Source organism: Aquarana catesbeiana, linkage group LG10 (assembly GCF_042186555.1).
Source record: "Aquarana catesbeiana isolate 2022-GZ linkage group LG10, ASM4218655v1, whole genome shotgun sequence".
Taxonomy (NCBI): domain Eukaryota; kingdom Metazoa; phylum Chordata; class Amphibia; order Anura; family Ranidae; genus Aquarana; species Aquarana catesbeiana.
Window position 1 is genome coordinate 32,412,737 of NC_133333.1, and position 20,004 is coordinate 32,432,740.

At 42.3% G+C, this 20,004-nt stretch overlaps 1 protein-coding gene across 1 annotated transcript; it reads right to left on the minus strand.

Moving 5' to 3' along the window:
* Window positions 1-1,917: 1,917 nt before the first annotated feature.
* On the minus strand, window positions 1,918-14,703 carry LOC141110009 (uncharacterized). Its single transcript, XM_073601258.1, has 5 exons — window positions 14,545-14,703; window positions 9,464-9,583; window positions 6,539-6,691; window positions 5,903-6,055; window positions 1,918-2,213 (listed from the first exon to the last, which is right to left on the minus strand). The coding sequence occupies exons 1-5, from the start codon at window positions 14,591-14,593 to the stop codon at window positions 2,077-2,079; spliced, it is 612 nt and encodes a 203-aa protein (XP_073457359.1). The 5' UTR covers window positions 14,594-14,703; the 3' UTR covers window positions 1,918-2,076.
* Between the last annotated feature and the right edge of the window lie 5,301 nt (window positions 14,704-20,004).

Sequence of the window (20,004 nt, forward strand, 5' to 3'; positions counted from 1 at the left end):
AGTTATTTACAAATGAAGTAAAGTAGATTTTTTTTACAAGTATTGTGTAAAAAAAGGTATACCTACATATATATACAAAAATATTTAACCATTATACTGAGGATATAATTTAATGTACATTAAATTATATCCTCAGTATAGTGATTAAATATTTTTGTATAATTGTACAAATTGTATATGAAAAAAAAACAAAAAAACAAAAAAACACGTAAAGCTTTACATATATCTGCACATATATTTTTGTAAGGAAAAAACTTTTCAAATAAAAAATTAAAACTGGATTAAAATGTATTTAAAATAAAAAACATCATATATATGAGATAGGAATTGGAATAAAATAAAACTGAAAAAGTGCATGCTGCAATATCGCTATAAGATTGATATAGATACTTTTAGATGCATGATATATATTTGTGTTGGTTATAACATTCTTTGCAAGCAGATCTCAGCACTAACCTGCTAGCAAAAATACTTGTGGGATGATCCTGCTGGAGGGTACCTTTGGCACATGGATCATATCATGCATCTAAAAGTTTTTTAAATACATTTTAAACCTTTTTTAATTTTTAATTTGAAGAGTTTTTTCCTAACAAAAATATATGTGCAGATATATGTAAAGCTTTACGTGTTTTTTTTTTTTCACATACAATTATGACAGTACAATTGACAACTACTTCTATAATGTACATGAAATTATATCCTCAGTATAATGGTTAAATATTTTTGTATGTATATGTAGGTATAGCTTTTTTACACAATACTTGTGCATAGCACTCAGTAAGCAATTGTTTCTGATTGTAACCCTTTAATTTCAAGTATTTATATATATATATATATATATATATATATATATATATATATTTGCTTTTATCCTTGTTTTTTATTGCACTTTTCCAAACAGCCCTGATGAAGGGGGAGCCTTTAGTCCCCCGAAACACGTTGGCCTCTTTTTATTGCTGAAACTTTTGTTTTCTCATTTTGTTTTCTCATTTTGTTCTCTCGTTTTTTCAACCAGACTAACTATGTAACTATGCTAATAGCTCCCACTGCTACCAATCTGCCCAGTTAGGAGGGTGACAACAGAGAGAACTGCTCCCATGCACACCACGATCATGATTGAGCTTAGGTAAGTATAGGGGGATCCTGCAGCACAGAAGGTTTTTTTAACTTAATGCATAGGTTGGAAAAAAAAACAGGCATTCAGTAAGGAGGCAACAGTGGCCTTCCAGACACCTGCAAAAACAATCCACCATAGATTGTTTTTTGGAGAAACATCAGGGACCCCCCCTCATATGACAGAGGTCTAGAGTTATTTTTGACTCCTTTATGGTGTTCCTTCTGTTAAGTTATGCTTTGGGTAATTAAAACCTCACAGGAGTTCTAATTATTCTCCACTCAATCCAAAGCTAAAACAACATGTTTTGGCTTTATAAAAATTGAAAAACGTGCACTCCCAACCCAACTGGATTATTAATATGGATGCTAGATGGCCTCAGCCAGAGCTGCTCCACAAACGACACCCATTGATGCATTTCTTCCCACCCACTGGGGCTTAGTGATAGAAGAATCTATCACTAAGCCCCAGCGGGTGGCACAAAATGTGTCAGGGGTCGTGGTTTGCACGGTTGCTGGTTGAGGCCGTCTAGCATCCACATTTACACTTCGGTCGGGTTGGGAGTATAGTGTTCTCCATGTTTATAGATTCTATTACCGCTGGATCAGTGAGCCTGCACCCCTATTCCTGAGGACCAGAGGGATTGAAATCTTCCTCTTGCTTATCATTTCAAGTTTCATTTCAGGTCACATGTTTTGGCTTTACATACTTTTTAATCTCCAAGGTTTGAGTTTTTTTACCTTCACTGAGGTGCACCATGTGCAATATTGAGCATAAACGTGAAAAATGAAGTAACACTTAAAAAGAGTTCAAGATTTTATTAAGATTTATTAAGCACATTGACCTTTTACTTTTTAGTGATGGCTAGATTTATTGACAAATATTTTATGGAAAAGCTTTTTTTTAATGATTTAATGATGCAGGTTCTAATGTGCATTTCTTGTATAGCGATATACCACATTCTAGTCTTTTTTTATTGCAGGTGTACAACTCATATGATCTCTCTGCAGTTCCTTGCTTCCAGGTACACCTGCATATCCAATGTCACAACCACCGGTGGTCAAGCATCCTTTAATTGACATATTGATTGGTTTTCCATCTGCAAATCAAATTTCAAATATTGAAATAAAGTTTTATTTTCCATAATATCTAAAGTATGTATAAACTTGAGTAGTAATACTACTCAGATGGCAACCTTTATAATTTACAAAAAAATGATTACTATAATGTTTATCATTTATAATTTGTAATAACACATTTCCTATTTTCTTCGCCTCTTTTGTCTGTCTTTGGAAATTTGCAACTAAATTCAGAAGGAAAACTAGAAAAAGGTGCAGAAGATCTTAAAGCGGAGCTCCACCCAAAAGGGGAAGCTCCGCTCATCTGCCTCCTACCCCCTCCGGTGCCATATTTGGCACCTTTTGGGGAGGGAACGTATACCTGGGTTTGATGCAGCAAGATCTACCGTAAGTTCGGCACCCCTCCTCCTTCCCCCGCCGCCGGGCCAATTACAAAGCGCAGAGTTCTTCCTGCATGCGCAGTAGGGAACCGGCTGTGAAGCCAAAAAGGCTTCACTGCCTGTTTCCCTTACAGGCAATGGAGGCGGCAGCACCCAAGAGCCTATGGAAACATCGGCTGGGGTGCCGACATTGCTAGATTCCAGGACAGGTAAGTGTCCTCAAGAACCACAACAGACACCATGCCCCCAACATGAGGTACCCCCCTGGCAATGTACCTTGTCTCCATGTTCATTTATGTTCATGAGGACAAGGGACTCTTTCCTACTACACTGGAATCTGGAACACCTTTAACAGTCAGGGAGCACCCAGATACTGCATCCCCGTGTGAATGAGTACAAGGTACATATTACCCCTAATCATTCACAAAAAAGTGAACAATAAATAGGAACACAGAGTTTTTGACAAGATTTTGTATTTCCCATCACTTTCTGTTTCGAGGACAGTGGTCGTCAAGAAGAATAGATAGGATGCATACCCCAATGGACATAGAGAGCAATGACAGTTCAATGCTGCTGGCTACTGTTCTCTCGGTGCTACTGTTATCTCAGTGCTGCTGGCTACTGTTCTCTCAGGTTCTTCTGGCTGCTGTTCTCTCAGTGATACTGACTACTGTTCTTTCTGTGCTTCTGGCTGCTGTTCTCTCTGTACTGCTGGTTACTATTTTCTCTGTGCTGCTGGCTGCGGTTCTCTCAGTGCTGCTGGCTATTGTTCTCTAGGTGCTGCTAGCTACTATTCTCTCGGTGCTGCTGGCTACTGTTCTCTCGGTGCTGCTGGCTACTGTTCTCTCAGTGATACTGGCTACTGTTCTCTCTGTGCTTCCGGCTGCTGTTCTCTCTGTACAGCTGGTTACTATTCTCTCTGTGCTGCTGGCTGTGGTTCTCTCGGTGCTGCTGGCTACTGTTATCTCAGTGCTGCTGGCTACTGTTCTCTCAGGTGCTTCTGGCTGCTGTTCTCTCAGTGATACTGACTACTGTTCTTTCTGTGCTTCTGGCTGCTGTTATCTCTGTACTGCTGGTTACTATTTTCTCTGTGCTGCTGGCTGCGGTTCTCTCAGTGCTGCTGGCTATTGTTCTCTCTGTGCTGCTGGCTACTATTCTCTCAGTGCTGCTGGCTACTGTTCTCTCGGTGCTGCTGGCTTCTGTTCTCTCTGTGCTGCTGGCTACTGTTCTCTCTGTGCTGCTGGCTACTGTTCCCTCAGTGCTACTGGCTATTGTTCTCTCAGTGATACTGGCTACTGTTCTCTCTGTGCTTCTGGCTGCTGTTTTTTCTGTGCTGCTGGTTACTGTTCTCTCGGTGCTGCTGGCTACTGTTCTCTCTGTGCTGCTGGCTACTGTTCTCTCTGTGATGCTGGCTACTGTTCTCTCTGTGCTGCTGGCTACTGTTCTCTCAGTGCTCCTGGCTACTGTTCTCTCAGTGCTACTGGCTATTGTTCTCTCAGTGATACTGGTTACTGCTCTCCCGGTGCTGCTGGCTACTGTTCTCTCTGTGCTGCTGGCTACTGTTCTCTCTGTGCTGCTGGCTACTGTTCTCTCAGTGATACTGGCTACTGTTCTCTTTGTGCTTCTGGCTGCTGTTCTCTCTGTACAGCTTGTTACTATTCTCTCTGTGCTGCTGGCTGTGGTTCTCTCTGTGCTGCTGGCTCCTGTTCAATCAGTGCTGCTGGCTACTGTTTTCTCAGTGCTACTGGCTACTGTTCTCTCGGTGCTGCTGGCTACTGTTCTCTCGGTGCTGCTGGCTACTGTTCTCTCAGGTGCTGCTGGCTACTGTTCTCTCAGTGATATTTCCTACTGTTCTCTCTGTGCTTCTGGCTGCTGTTCTCTCTGTACAGCTGGTTACTATTCTCTCTGTGCTTCTGGCTGCGGTTCTCTCAGTGCTGCTGGCTACTGTTCTCTCAGTGCTGCTGGCTACTGTTCTCTCAGTGATACTGACTACTGTTCTTTCTGTGCTGCTTGCTGCTGTTCTCTCTGTACTGCTGGTTACTATTTTCTTTGTGCTGCTGGCTGCGGTTCTCTCAGTGCTGCTGGCTATTGTTCTCTCAGTGCTGCTAGCTACTATTCTCTCAGTGCTGCTGACTACTGTTCTCTTGGTGCTGCTGGCTGCTGTTCTCTCTGTGCTGCTGGCTACTGTTCTCTCAGTGATACTGACTACTGTTCTTTCTGTGCTGCTAGCTACTATTCTCTCAGTGCTACTGGCTGCTGTTCTCTCGGTGCTGCTGGCTACTGTTCTCTCAGTGATACTAGCTACTGTTCTCTCAGTGATACTGGATACTGTTCTCTCTGTGCTTCTGGCTGCTGTTCTCTCAGTACAGCTGGTTACTATTCTCTCTGTGCTGCTGGCTGTGGTTCTCTCAGTGATACTGGATACTGTTCTCTCAGTGATACTGGCTACTGTTCTCTCTGTGCTGCTGGCTACTGTTCTCTTTGTGCTGCTGGCTACTGTTCTCTCAGTGATACTGACTACTGTTCTCTCTGTGCAGCTGGTTACTGTCCCCTCAATGCTGCTGGCTACTGTTCTCTCAGTGATACTGGCTACTGTTCTCTCTGTGCTGCTGGCTACTGTTCTCTCTGTGCTGCTGGCTACTGTTCTCTCAGTGATACTGACTACTGTTCTTGCTGGCTGCTGTTCTCTCTGTACTGCTGGTTATTATTTTCTCTATGCTGCTGGCTGTGGTTCTCTCAGTGCTGCTGGCTATTGTTCTCTCTGTGCTGCTAGCTACTATTCTCTCAGTGCTGCTGGCTACTGTTCTCTCAGTGCTGCTGGCTGCTGTTCTCTCTGTGCTGCTGGCTACTGTTCTCTCTGTGCTGCTGGCTACTGTTCTCTCTGTGCTGCTGGCTACTGTTCTCTCAGTGCTGCTGTTCTCTCTGTGCTGCTGGCTACTGTTTTCTAAGTGCTGCTTCCTTTAAATTTCAGTCTTGACTGGCAAGAATTAACTATGGACAGTGCAGTCTAGAACCAATCTTTTTGTGTGGAGAAGGGAGGGGAAAGGAGGAGGGAGTGCCTTGCCATCTTAGGCTATATAGCTGTGTGTTTCTATTGATGCACACAGTATAGGGAGACACAACTCTAGTTCCTACAAGTTAAATGAGTCAATCCCAAATAGGAAACCTGGGGGAGTGTTCATGGCACCAACTTAGACTGCGACATAGGCAAGGATTAAAAGATAAAGAAGCTGCACATTCAGTAAATGATTATATCAGCTCCTGAAAGTGCATAAAAACTGAGGATTTAATATGAATTTAAGTAAACATCAATAGGAATAGATACTTACCAGACAGCCTAAGAAATGCACCATAATCAAAACATTCCTTTTCTGATCCAAGGCAGTCCACATATCCTGTGCTTTCGCAACCTGAGGGGGAACCAGTGCTGAAGCAGCTTGGACACTGATAGTTGTTTGGCTGTAACTGAGTGTCACAAATGTCTAGAGGGAAAAAAATTGAAAATAATCAATAAACTATTCATAATAAAGGGTCTGAAACATTCATTCAAGCGGAACAAAATATCATCACATGGTAATTCTTGCATCGTCAGCGCCATCTAGTGGACAGAATGTGCTGTAAGTTCATATTGCGTCATTTCAGAAAGCTACCTATATACTTCATATTGGCCACTAGATGGAGCTGATGGTACAGGAATTTATCTATTACAAACTGTGATGAAATTTTGTTTAGCTTGTATGAATGTTTCTGGAGGAGTGTTTTATAAATAGACCACAAAGTGATTGTAAAGGTTAATTGGCTGGCTTTGCTTGACAGCACTGGGAGCCAATTTTCCATTTAGAAATTTTGACTATCCCTCTGACTTTATCTGCATATTTGGTTTGGGCAATTATGCCACAAAGTAACTATTATATTATAACATTTTTTAATTTTTTTTTTCCACAGATATGGATGCAGAAACTGACCCTTATAGTTTAGGTTTTCATTGCTGCCATCTCCTTCCTCACATTGACCGCTCACTCGGACAAGGAAGTTATCTTTGGTTGTTACAGAAAAGCATTTACCGCATAATAGTGGCACGGAACAGCCTTTCTGTATTGTAGGATATTCCTCAGTACCTGATGGAAGAAAAAAAAAAAAAAAAAGAAAATAACCATTATAGTGTATTTAAATCCCAAAACAAATGTGTGTGTATATATGTGTGTGTAATATATATATATAGTGACAGCAGGCAGGTAAAATCGCCTGGTTGCATCCAGGATGGCAAATATGTGTGTCCCAGATTTAGGTTCTATTCCGCATTGTACCACTAGGGGGAAGTGCTGAGAGTCCTGCATGGGTAGAGGTAATGAGCCCAGCTGAATTAACCCTTTCATGACTAAGCCTATTTTTGAAATTTGGTGTTTACAAGTTAAAATCCGTATTTTTTGCTAGAAAATGACTTAGAACCCCCAAACATTATATATATTTTTTAGCAGAGAATCTAGAGAATAAAATGGCGATTGTTGCAATATTTTTTATCACACGGTATTTGTGCAGCGGTGTTTTAAACGCAAATTTTTGGAAAAGTGACACTTTCATGAATTTTAAAAAATCCAAACAGTAAAGTTACCCCAATTTTTTTGTATAATGTGAAAGATGATGTTACGCCGAGTAAGTAGATACCAAACATGTCACCCTTTATAATTGCACGCACTCGTGGAATGGCGACGAACTACGGTACCTTTGAATTTCCATAGGCGACGATTTAAAAAATGTTTACGGTTACCAGGTTTGAGCTACAGAGGAGGTCTAGGGCTAGAATTATTGCTCTCGCTCTGACGATCGCGGCGATACCTCACATGTGTGGTTTGAACACCGTTTACATATGTGGGCGCGACTTCCGTATGCGTTTTCTTCGCTGCGCGAGCTCGTGGGGACAGGGGCACTTTAAAAAATTTTTTTTTTTTTTTTACTTAATTTATTTATTTTTGTACTTTATAAATTGTGTTTAAAATTTTTTTTTTTTTTTTTTTACTTTTATTGCTGTCACAAGCAATGTAAACATCCCTTGTGACAGTAATATGTGGTGACAGGTACTCTTTATGGAGGGATGGGGGGTCTAAAAGACCCCCCATCCCTCCTTTACACTTCAAAGTATTCAGATCGCCGAAAACAGCGATTCTGAATACTGTGTACTTTTTTAAATTCGGCGCCATTGGCAGCCGAGTAAACGGGAAGTGACGTCATGTCGTCGCTTCCGCATTTACAACAAGAAGGCTGGAACGAAGCCACTCGCAGCTTCGTTCCAGCCCGCCCCCCAGCCGCCGAAGGCAGCCGAACGGACACCGGGCCTCCCGATCGCACGGGAGGCCCGGTAAAAGCGGCGGGAGGCGGCGGGAGGGGGGGATGTCCCCTCCCGCTCCTCCGGTATAACAGCCGAGCGGCTTTTAGCCGCATCGGTTGTTATACTCGGGTAGCCAATCGCCCGCTGGAAACAACGGTACCGGGATGATGCCTGCAGCTGCGGGCATCATCCCGGTATAACCCCGGAAAGCCGAGTACGCATATGTGCGTTCGGTCGGCGAGAAGGGGTTTAAAGGGGTTGTAAACACTTGTGTTTTTTCACCTTAATTCATCCTGTGCATTAAGGTGAAAAAAAACCTTGCAGCCACCAGCCCCCCCCGTTTTACTTACCTGAGCCCTGAATTTCCGTGGGCACGTCCCCGCCTTCCCTCTCTCTCCACGGGTTCCCGGCTCTTGATTGGATAGATTGATAGCAGCGCAGCCATTGGCTCCCGATCCTGTCAATCAAATCCAATGACGCAGGCGCCAGGGGCGGAGCCAAGTCCTACATTCGGCCTCTATTGACACCTAATGCTGGACTTGGGAGTGCGCCCGCAAGGTAACCCCCCCGGGGAGAGCACCTCTCCTTATCTAATGTGGGGAGGAGCCGCAAGAGCCGCTGAGGGACCCCAGAAATTAATGTGCAAAACGAGCTGCACAGTGGAGGTAAGTATTATATATTTGTTATAAAAAAAAAACAAAAAACGATTGTTTAGTATCACTTTAAGTTGGCTCATTAAGGCCTCTACAAATACTCCCAGCATGCAAAGGGAGTTGCTCGATCCTGGAACCAGTTTTGTGCCTGTTTAGACTGGGGAGCGTGAAATCTGTCTGTGCGGTGAGACAACGCCTGTGTGGCAAGCCTCTGTAACAGGGAGATAGGTGCTGGGGACAGCACAAGGCTGCACCTAGCTGATAGCCAGGGAAACCTGTGTGTAGTAAGTGGCCAAGTTGGCAAGGATTTATTTTCATGTTTCTTTTTGTTTTGCTGTTTTTGGACCATTGTAAATAAACCGCACCTTTGTTTTTTTCACCTTCACTGTTTGCTGTGCCTAATATTTGTGTAGTTAACCCATCCAGGGGGTCACACACACCCGCTGCCGAGCTAACCCCCTCACAATATATACATACACTATATTACCAAAAGTATTGGGACACCTGCCTTTTACATGCACATGACCTTTAACCACTTCAATACCGGGCCCCCCCCACTCTTCCTGCCCAGGCCAGCTTTCAGCGCTGTCACACTTTGAATGACAATTGCACGGCCATGCTATACTATACGCAAGCTAAGTTTTTATAATTTTCTTCCCACAAATAGAGCTTTCTTTTGGTGGTATTTGATCACCTCTGCGGTTTTAATTTTTTTGCTAAACAATAAAAAGACCGAATTTGAAATACAATGGGCATTTTATAGACTTGAAAAAATTCTAGAAAGTCTAATTAAATTGACCAGATACCCTCATATTTTTCCCTTTAAATACATCTTACCCCCCCCCCCCCACACACACACACACACACACACACACACACAAGTCATGGTTGAAAAACACAATCCCACTTACCGGTAAGGCTGTACTCCGACACCGTCATACAACCTGATCCATCACATTGAAGCTCTCTTTCATCACAGCATTCAGTTGAGCCAATATTCCAGCACCAATTGCATGTGGTGGTCAGCTGGCCTGAAATAGGAAAAGGTAAGACACAGGGATTAATAATCTAGCTGGCAAAGTACAAAATGTAATCATATGAAATCATTTGCGGCACAGAAATGTCATTACGGATATCTATAACAAATGGTCAGTGTGGTGCTTCCAATTTTTTTGATGTTCATTTAAGTCCCCCCAGTTACATTGGTGGTCAATGAAGTGTCCCTGTAATATTATTGATCAGTGCAGTGCTTCACTTACATTAATGGTCAGTTTATTGCCCCCAATTATATTGATGGTTGGCATAATCCCCCCCGGTACATTGGTGGTCAGTTTAGTACCACTAGTTTATGCTGGTGGTCAATTTAGTATCACAAGTTACATTGGTCCAGTGAAGTGTCTGTAGTTACAGTCAATGCAGTTCCCCTATTACACTGGGGGTCCGTGAAGTGCACCCAGTTACATTGGTGGTCAATGCAGTGTCCCTGTAATATTGTTCTTCAGTGTAGTGGAACAATTATATTTGTAGTCGGTTTAGTACACACAATTGCATTGAAGAGCAGTGTAGTGCCCCCAGTAATGTCCTGTACACACGATCGCACATTCCGACAACAAAATCCATGTTTTTTTTCCAAAGGATGTTGGCTCAAACTTGTCTTGCGTACACACGGTCACACAAACGTTGTCAGAAATTCCGAACGTCAAGAACGCTGTGACGTACAACACGTACGACGAGCCGAGAAAAAGGAAGTTCAGTAGCCGGTGGGTCTCTTCTGTTTGATTCCGAGCATGCGTTCGGGGACCTGGGTCCTGCCCCAGGGGACATGGATCAATGCAAATAAAAGTTTTAAAAACCGCTGTTTTTTCGGGAGCAGTGATTCTAATAATGCTTAAAGTGAAACAATAAAAGTGTAATATTCCTTTAAATTTCGTACCTGGGGGGTGTCTATAGTATGCCTGTAAATGCATGTTTCCTGTGTTTAGAACAGTCTGACAGCAAAATGACATTTCAAAGGAAAAAAAGTCATTCAAAAGTACTCACAGCTATATGAATTGTCGGTCCGACAATACACATAAAAGTTCTTTGATAAAAACGGCATGGGATTTCCCCACAGGGGACCCCCGAACCAAAATAAAAAAAAAAAAAATTTAAATAAAGGAATTGTCAAAAACTGTCTCTTGTCATTTTGAACATTTTTGACACTTTTTTGTGAAATGGTAGGGGTACTTTTGTACCCCCTTACCATTTCACACAGGGGGGGGCGTGATCTGGTGGGTCCCCTTGTTAAACGGGGCTTCCAGATTCTGATAAGCCCCCCGTCCGCAGATCCCCACAACCACCGGGCAAGGGTTGTGGGGATGAGGCCCTTGTCCTCATCAACATGGGGACAAGGTGCTTTGGGGGGGACCCCAAAGCACCCTCCCAATGTTGAGGGCATGTGGCCTGGTACGGTTCAGGAGGGGGGGGCGCTCTCTTGTCCGCCTATCTTTTCCTGCGGCCTGCCAGGTTGCGTGCTCGGATAAGGTCCTGGTATGGATTTTTGGGGGGACACCCACGCCTTTTTTTTTTCTAAATTTTGGCGCAGGGTTCCCCTTAAAATCCATACCAGACCTGAAGGGTCTGGTATGGATTTTGAGGGGGACCCCCACGCCTTTTTTTTTTTTTTTTGGCGCGGGGTTCCCCTAATATGCATACCAGACCTGAAGGGCCTGGTATGGAACTTAGGGGGACCCCCACGCCATTTTTAAAAAAAATTTTGGTTCGGGGTTCCCCTGTGGGGAAATCCCATGCCTTTTTATCAATGAACTTTTATGTGTATTGTCGGACCGACAATTCATATAGCCGCGAGTACTTTTAAATGACTTTTTTCCTTTGAAATGTCATTTTGCTGTCAGACTGTTCTAAACACGGGAAACATGTGCCCCTTTGCAGGCATACTATAGACACCCCCCAGGTACGAAATTTAAAGGAATATTACACTTTTATTGTTTCACTTTAAGCATTATTAAAATCACTGCTCCCGAAAAAACTGCATTTTTTAAAACTTTTTTTGCATTGATTCATGTCCCCTGGGGCAGGACCCAGGTCCCCAAACACTTTTTATGACAATACCATGCATATAAGCCTTTAAAATTAGCACTGATTTCTCCCATAGACTTTTAAAGGGTGTTCCGCGGCTTTCGAATTTGCCGCGAACACCCCAAATTGTTCGCTGTTTGGCGAACTTGCGAACAGCCGATGTTCGAGTCGAACATGAGCTCATCCCTACTCCACAATATAGGGGCAACGTTTTCTGTAGTTCCCAGAGAACTGGGCAGGATTGGTAACACTGCTTGGAATTTCCATGCAGCACTTATAGAACAGATTTACTGAATGGTATTTTTAAAGCAGAGCTCACCCTTCTATCCATGTCTTCATGTTTTATTTTGTTGAGAGATCACTTTGAAAACCTCCCGTCCCCTGGCATTTCTAGCCACAGCCATCTTGAGCAAGGGCAAATAAATTAGGTAGCATTTACTTCCTGGAGACCATCTGAATTGAGTTCAGGCATGCAGACAAGAGATTGTGTTTAGCTTAGCTACTCCCCTCCTCAGATGAAAAAAAGATGCCCTCCAATACTCCTGGGATGTATAACATCATGTTGGCCAAGGCCACAAGTTAAAACAAGTAATTATAATATACCTTCCTATCTGTTTACTAATGCTTGCTTGCTCGACTTTAACTGGTTCCCACCTGGCCTATGTGGGAATGACGGCCGGGCGGACCTCTTGTCTATCCAGGTAGACATCATATGGCATCCTCCAGGATCACACCTCCAGCACGACCGTGGGGCCATGCAGTGGCAAGATCTGTCACCAGATTCATCCAACAGACACAGCCGATAACTGATCACTGTACCGGTCCGCTGCCAGTACCATGTGACTGTTGTAACCAATCACAGCAGGTCATATGACAGTTGTAAACAATGGAAGGCTTCCTTTCAAGCCATCCATTGTGTACAATTGCATACCTCCCAACTGTCCCTGATTTCGAGGGACTGTCCCTGATTTGGAACAAAGTCCCCATGTTCCTCATTTCTCCTCATTTGTCCTTCATTTTGGTCTGATCTATATAATTGTATATAAAATGCATTATTTAACTTTCAAAAAGTGTTTCCCAGTGATAAACCTTTCCAATTACTACATTGCTGTATTTGTAAACTTCAAAAGCCAGTATAAAGGAATAGTAGTGGTATAAATAAAGCACTGATGGGTTTAACTAATATTTTTTTTGTATAATTCTCCTTTAAGGGGGCTTGACGGGAGGCGTGTCCAATGCCTACATACATTTGCTAATAGGTGTCCCTCGTTCCCAGCTCAAAAAGTTGGGAGGTATGCAATTGTGTTGCTAGCTGTGATTGGTCACAGTCATCACATGGTACAGGCTGGGCCAATCATGGTCCATCTGTGCCATGCAATCAGTTCTGGCCAATCACAGCTAATCACAACAAAAGAAACTGAATGAATCAATTTCATTCAGTAAATTGCTTGCATATGGCAATGAAATTAAAAAAAAAGTACTGATCACTTCCCCAGTGTAGTACAATGTTACTATGGTAACATTATATTGCTATGGTCAAAGTGTGTAAAAAAAATCGTAAGGAAAAAGAAGAAGACTATAATAAAAAAATAAATAAGAAAACAATTGAAAAAAATTTTTTTTTTTTTTTTCTGTACTGTCACCAGTCAGTGTCTCTGATCAACGCCACACCAGTTGTATGATGATGCTGTACTGCACTGGTGATAGTATGTAAAAAAAAATTATGACAAATTACAACTTCAATAAACTCGCCATGCCTCCTACTAAATACCTTGGACTGTCTGCTTTCCCAAAAGGGGTCATTTTGGTGATATTTGTACTGTCCTGACATTTTTGGGCCTCAAGAAATTAGATTGGCTGTCAGTACATCAGGACTGATCAATTTTCAGATATATTCCATAGTTTGTGGACGCTATAAGTTTCCTACAGACTAAATAATATACACTGATCAGGGTTATTTCACTAAAGAAATGTAGCAGAATACATTTTGGCATAAATTCATGAAGAAAGATCATTTATTTGCAAAATTTTATAACAGAAACAAAGAAAACATTTTTTTTCCAAAATTTTTGGTCTTATTTAATTTATATAGCAAAAATTATAAAAACTTAGTTTGGGTACAGTGTTACATGACCGTCAAAATGTGACAGCGCTGAAAGCTGAAAATTGGCCTGGGCAGGAAGGGGATAAAAGTGCCCAGCATTGAAGTAGTTGACAGGCAACATGGCAAATAAATGAGGTTTGTTGTTAGGGTCTATATGTACTATAACTGGCTGCCTTTAAGGAGCATATGAGTAAGTGGAAGACTTAAACTTAAAGGGGTCGTAAAGGTTCTTGTTTTTTCACCTTAATGCATCCTATGCATTAAGGTGAAAAAACACCTGGCAGTGACCAGCCACCAGCCCCCCCATTTTTTTTTCCTGAACCCTCAAACTTGTCCCACGGGGACGCACCATCTCTCACCTAGGGGGTTCTCGGCTGTTGATTGGATAGATTGATAGCAGCGCAGCCATTGGCTCCCGCTGCTGTCAATCAAATCCAATGACGCAGCCGCTAGGGAGGGGGCGGGTCCGAGTCCTGCATTCGGCATATATAGACGCCGAATGCTGGACTCGGGAGCGCGCCCGCAAGGTAACCCCCCAAGAGAGCGCTTCTCCCAGGGGCTTATCTGTGGGGAGGAGCCGAGAGAGCTTCTGGGGGACCCCAGAAGAGCAGGTTTGGGGCCACTCTGTGCAAAACGAGCTGCACAGCGGAAGTAAGTATGACATATTTGTTATTTGAAAGAAAAAAAAAAAGGAACCTTTAGTATCACTTGAATGCTTCATATAAAGCGCAAGCACTAATGTGAAAGGATATGTTGCTTAGTATATTGGCGCAAAATAAATAATAGAATACAATTTTAAGTATTTCTTACCTGTAATTACCAAACAGCTCAAGATCAAAAAGACGAAGATTTTATTCATGGTTATGGAAGCCCCGTTCAGGTTTGAAGGCTGATAGTTGAGTTGCTAGTCCTGTCTTGTAGTCACTTGTCTGAATCTGGCTTTGAGTGATGCGTTATGGCGACAGGATTGATATTTATACTTTATTAAGTGTCATGTTGTGCCAAGGTGCAAACAGTTCCTCTTCCGTTCAGAAGGAGCATTGCTAGGTCTACAAAAGATCTGGGGCTAGAAAAAAAAAAAAAAGTAACTGCAAGAGTAGCTGCTGTACCCAATGTGGCATCTGATATTATAAGCCTGACCAGTGCTGTTTGTCTTTGGTAAACTTGGCCCTAGCCTTGCTCATTAAAATTGTTGCACTGTGTTTTTTATGGTTTCTTAATTCTTGTAGTAAAATATCTGCCTGTACACCCAAAACATCAGGTTTTTAAAAATCAGCTTTTTATATACTGACCCCTAGCATGGGCAAAAGTTTGGGTTTTATAGCATGGGCTAGGGGTCAGTATATAATAACCTAACTGGGAGATTCTTCCATCTATGCTATAAAACAAGGATGGAGGAATCTGATTTTTCATCCGTGTATCCAGCTCATGGACGCATTTAACTAAATATATCTAAAACCCAAACTTTTTAAAAATTTGCATAGAGTAGGTAATGTGTGTCCCATTTGAGAGTGTCCCCTTCATTTCCTGTCCCATTGACACAACAGAAAATCTGAAGGGTCTCCGAAGTGAGCTGAATCTACTCTAAGACAGTTATCACTGCAGCAAGTGTCCACATTAGAAGATTTGTTCTCTCTTTCTGTTCTAGTGGCAAATAAATATTTTGTTTTTTGCTTGACTTTTGGTGCCTGTGTCAATGGCCACCGGGACAAGTAGAAAGTGTGACTCTCCTTAACATTGACACAGGCAGTAATTAAAAATTCAAAACTATGAAGGTTCCACTGGGATACAACCAGAAGGTGCTGGGACGGTAATGCTTATTCACGCACAGTGGTTAAGGTAAAAACAATCATTTGGAGATATCACTGACTCTGATAAGATAGCTCTCCTGCAAACAAGTCTACCCTCCAATGGTTACCCAGTAACGTCACTAGTAGCATAAACCAACAGAAGGAGGACCCGACCAAATTCATAAAGCAGTCAAAAACAGCTTTAATATTTCAGATCTAAAAATTGCTGCAACAAACCAGCTGGGAGCATAGTTTGTAAACCTTTGACTGATGGTTTGGTTTCATTAAAGCCTCTTGTAGCACCTTCCTAGATGGGTGCTAGGATTAGGTAAATTTAGTTCTGGCTCACTATACCCAATGAAGCTGCAGTTTGTTGTATTTAGTTTTGTCTCCCTGTAATCAGCGTTTGCTTTGTTTGATTGTTCTGGCCTGTTCTGTGTTTCAGTGGCTGCTGCTGGATTGACTGCTTCCCCCTGGTTGGTCCAGAAATGTTCTGGAAGTTAGTAGACAGAAAGAGTCTAATCAGCAGATGACAATTTATACAGCTCTGGCCAATCCCTGGACTCCCATAGAGAGAGGTGCCCAGATGGTGACTGGGAGTCTGTACAAATACCAAGAGTAGGCTGGTCTTTTTCCCTGATGAGGTGATCACAGCCTAGGGGAGCTGTTAGACCCCTAGGCCATTCTGTCATGTGCCTGCAGGTTTATGAGGCCTCGGTGTGGCTAGCTGGAGGCCTGCTTTGCTGAGAATTGCTGAAGATAACCAGGGGGCTGCTATCTGAGGAACTACTCTGGTACTGCAAGCTAAGAGTGTCTGGAGGATATTGGAAGGAGGCAACTAATTTTCCAAGGACATTAGTGAGTACAGACTGGTGTGAGAGATCCTAGAGATTGTGTGCTCTTGCCATCCCTCTTGTGCTAGAGTCAGCGTGTTTAAATTCTTAAGACCCGCACTATGGGCGAAAGACGGCTACAGCATGTTCTTTTTTGTTCTGTGAGGACATCCATGGACGTCCTCCCAAAACCATGCCCCCACACTCACCCTAGGGCGCACATATGGCACGCACTGTTACCACAGTAAAGGGTAAATCAGGGTGGCTCTTTACCATGTGATCAACTGTGTCCAATCACAGTTAATTATATATAAACAAACTTGCCGGTTATCAGTATTCCTTTGCTCACAGTACGAGAGAAGAGCCCTGATTATCAGTACAACCCCATCGGTGCCAATCCGTGACCACAAGGGCCTATCCGTGTCGCCTATCAGTGCCCACCAGTGTCACCTATCAGTGCCCATCAGTGCCTCCTATCAGTGCCCATCAGTGCCACATATCAGTGCAGCCTCATCAGTACCCATCAGTGCAGCTTCATTCGGTGCACATCAGTGAAGGAGAAAAATTAATTATTTTCTACATTTTATAACAGAAACTAAGAAAAACTTTTTTTTTTCAAAATGTTCTGACTTCTTTTGTTTGTTTAGCAAAAAATAAAAAACTCAGTGATGATTAAATACTACCAAAAGAAAGTTCTATTTGCCTCAAAAAATGATAAAAATTTCATATGGGTACAGTGTAGCATGACCGCACAGTGTTGCCTGACCATACAATTGTCATTCAAAGTGCGATAGCACCTAAAAGCTGGAAATTGGCCTGGGCAGGAAGGGGGTGAAAGTATTGGTTAAAGGGGACATTGTGTCCGGTGTCCTGAAGAGCTCAGTCAATTTAGTTCTTAGTGAAAGAACTTTGCTTGGACTGTCCAGAGAAGCAGATCCAGATACTGTACATCTCCTCAAGTTGCTACTACAAAGCTCAATCCATCCTTTACTTGTGTAAGGACTTGGCTCACAGTTCTACAAGAGAAAGTTAAGTGTCCTCAAATCATTGTTAAAGGTTACTGGAGTATCCTACCATTGCCCAACACCTATCCAAGTTCTCATTAAGGCATCATAAAAATATCCCTAGACTGGTTAATGAGCCTGAAGAGTCTTTGGAACTGTGTGCATGGCTGCAAGGAAACTATTGGGAAAAGGACCATGGGCACCTATGTAGCAGCTCCTAAGGTGGTAACGCTACATTCTTTCACACAGGCAGAAATAGGTCAGTAAAAACAGGTGGTTGATCTGTATTTTTACCGACCACCCATCTTAAACCTAACATGGCAACTGGAGATGTTCGTACACATGCCGTGACTGTGTTGTTCTGTATTGTGGGCTATGGCAAATTAAACTTGGCATGTCAAGTTTGACAGGTGCCACCAGCTGTCAAATTTGCCCACTGAAGTCAATTAAACCATGCCACTACCACGAGCCAAACCCTTGACGCATAGTTACGGTGTGGTATTTTAAGGCAAAACCCCTCTTTGGCTCAAAAAAAACCACAGGCATTCAGAAGGCAACAGTATGGCCTCCTAGACACCTACAAAAATGATTCAATTCAGATTGTTTTTGGAGAGGCATCAGGGACTTCCGCTCATGTGAAATAGGCCTATCACAAGGAACAGATACACTGTGATTGTCCCTTTCTGTACCATGTGATCACTATGACCAATCACATAGAAAATTTACAAAATACACAATGAATGCCTATAAATGAAAGTATAACTGACATGTGATCGCTGTAACCAATCACATAGATAATCACAAAAGTACACAATGAATGGCTATGGATTTAAGTATAATGGACATGTGATCGCTATGACTGGTCAACCAGGTACAATGATCTGTCATCTGCTGTGTCCGGTGGACACAACAGGTGACAGATCGAGCCGCACAGGCTAGAGTGCACAGGAGGCCTGTTACCTCGGAGGACATCTTAGGAAACCCATCCAGGATGGAAAATCTCCCACACCGAAAAAAAAGCTCTTAAGAAAAAAAAGAAATGCACAAGATTCATATGGGCACAGAGTGGTATGAGACATTTTCAAACTAATCACATCACTGAAAACTGAAACATGGCCTGGTAATGAAGGGATAATACAGGCTGGTAATGGGCAATCATTATGCAGGACCTTCCTTTATGACCAGTAGGTTTTCAGAGAGGAGGGAGAGGTCTGCTTACCGGAAATCAACTCTAAAGTAGTCTCAACAACTACAGTACATACAGTAAGCATTTTGAAGTAATTTTTTTTTTTAAACAAGCTTTATGTTACTGAACTGATAGTGAGTTGAATATGCAAGTATGCCTTAAATTTAGTTGAGTTAACAAGAACAAGAAACATTCTAAAAATAACAGAAAAACGTACAACTGTGCTCTTTCCGTTGGTTTATACTTTGAGCAATTAAAACCTTGCAGGGGTTCTGATCCTTCTGAACTCCATCCAAAACTAATGTAGCACCCTGTAGTTTAGGCAGGGAGCTCCTCACAAATTTACATGCCAGGAGTAGTTATCCTGGTTGAATAAAAGATAAAATTAGTGCAGCGCAATAAAACACAGTAAGTCCATAAACAAATATTAAGGGACCAATGGATTCCCAATAGTAGAAGACGAACACACCTTGTGGGAAGAAAGATTCCAATCCACTGAATGTTCTCAGTGACAGACCCTCCACCAGCAAGTCAATATTCTTACCAGATATGGTGGACCTCTGAACTAACAGAAGGTCAAATAGACTTGTATCCACAATGGGAGCCAGATCATCCAGGGCGAGTATATAGATAAAATAAACACGATCTAAGTGCTCTCTGTCAAGTTCATTTATTTGAGTAATCCACAGTATAAAAACTCTTGTAACAGTAACCTAAAATGACGCTACGTGTAGCGATCCAGGGCGAGTATATAGATTAAAAAAACATGATCTAAGTGCTCTCCGTCAAGTTCATTTATTTGAGTAATCCAAAGTTTAACAACTCTTGTAACAGTAACATAAAAAGACGCTACACGTAGCATCATTTTATGTTACTGTTACAAGAGTTTTTATACTGTGGATTACTTGAATAAATGATCTTGACGCAGAGCATTTAGATTGTGTTTATTTTATCTATATACTCGCCTTGGACGATCTGGTGCCATTGCTGCACTGGCCAACCGTTTCCATCACATTGTGGATACAAGCGTATCTGACCTTCTGCTAGTTCAGAGGTCCATCATATCTGGTAAGAGTATTGGCTTGCTGGTGGAGGGTCTGTCACTCAGAACATTCAGTGGATTGGAATCTTTCTTCCAACGAGGTGTCTTCGTCTTCTACTATTGGGAATCCATTGGTCTCTTTATATTTGTTTATGGACTTACCTTGTTTTATTGCGCTGCACTAATTTTATCTTTTAATATACATTGGAGGTGTTGTGATCAGCCTATAGTGTACAGCTTGCATTTTTCTCATACCCAATAATTGTTTGTGCTGATTGTTTGTTTATTTCATCCTCTTTGATTGATGGAGATCTATTGATTTCTCCCTCAGTTTGGTCTTGTTGCCCTTTTCTCTTATGCCACTAGGTGGCTGGGTACTTGGTGGTACTAGATATGGGAAGGACAACCCAAGGTC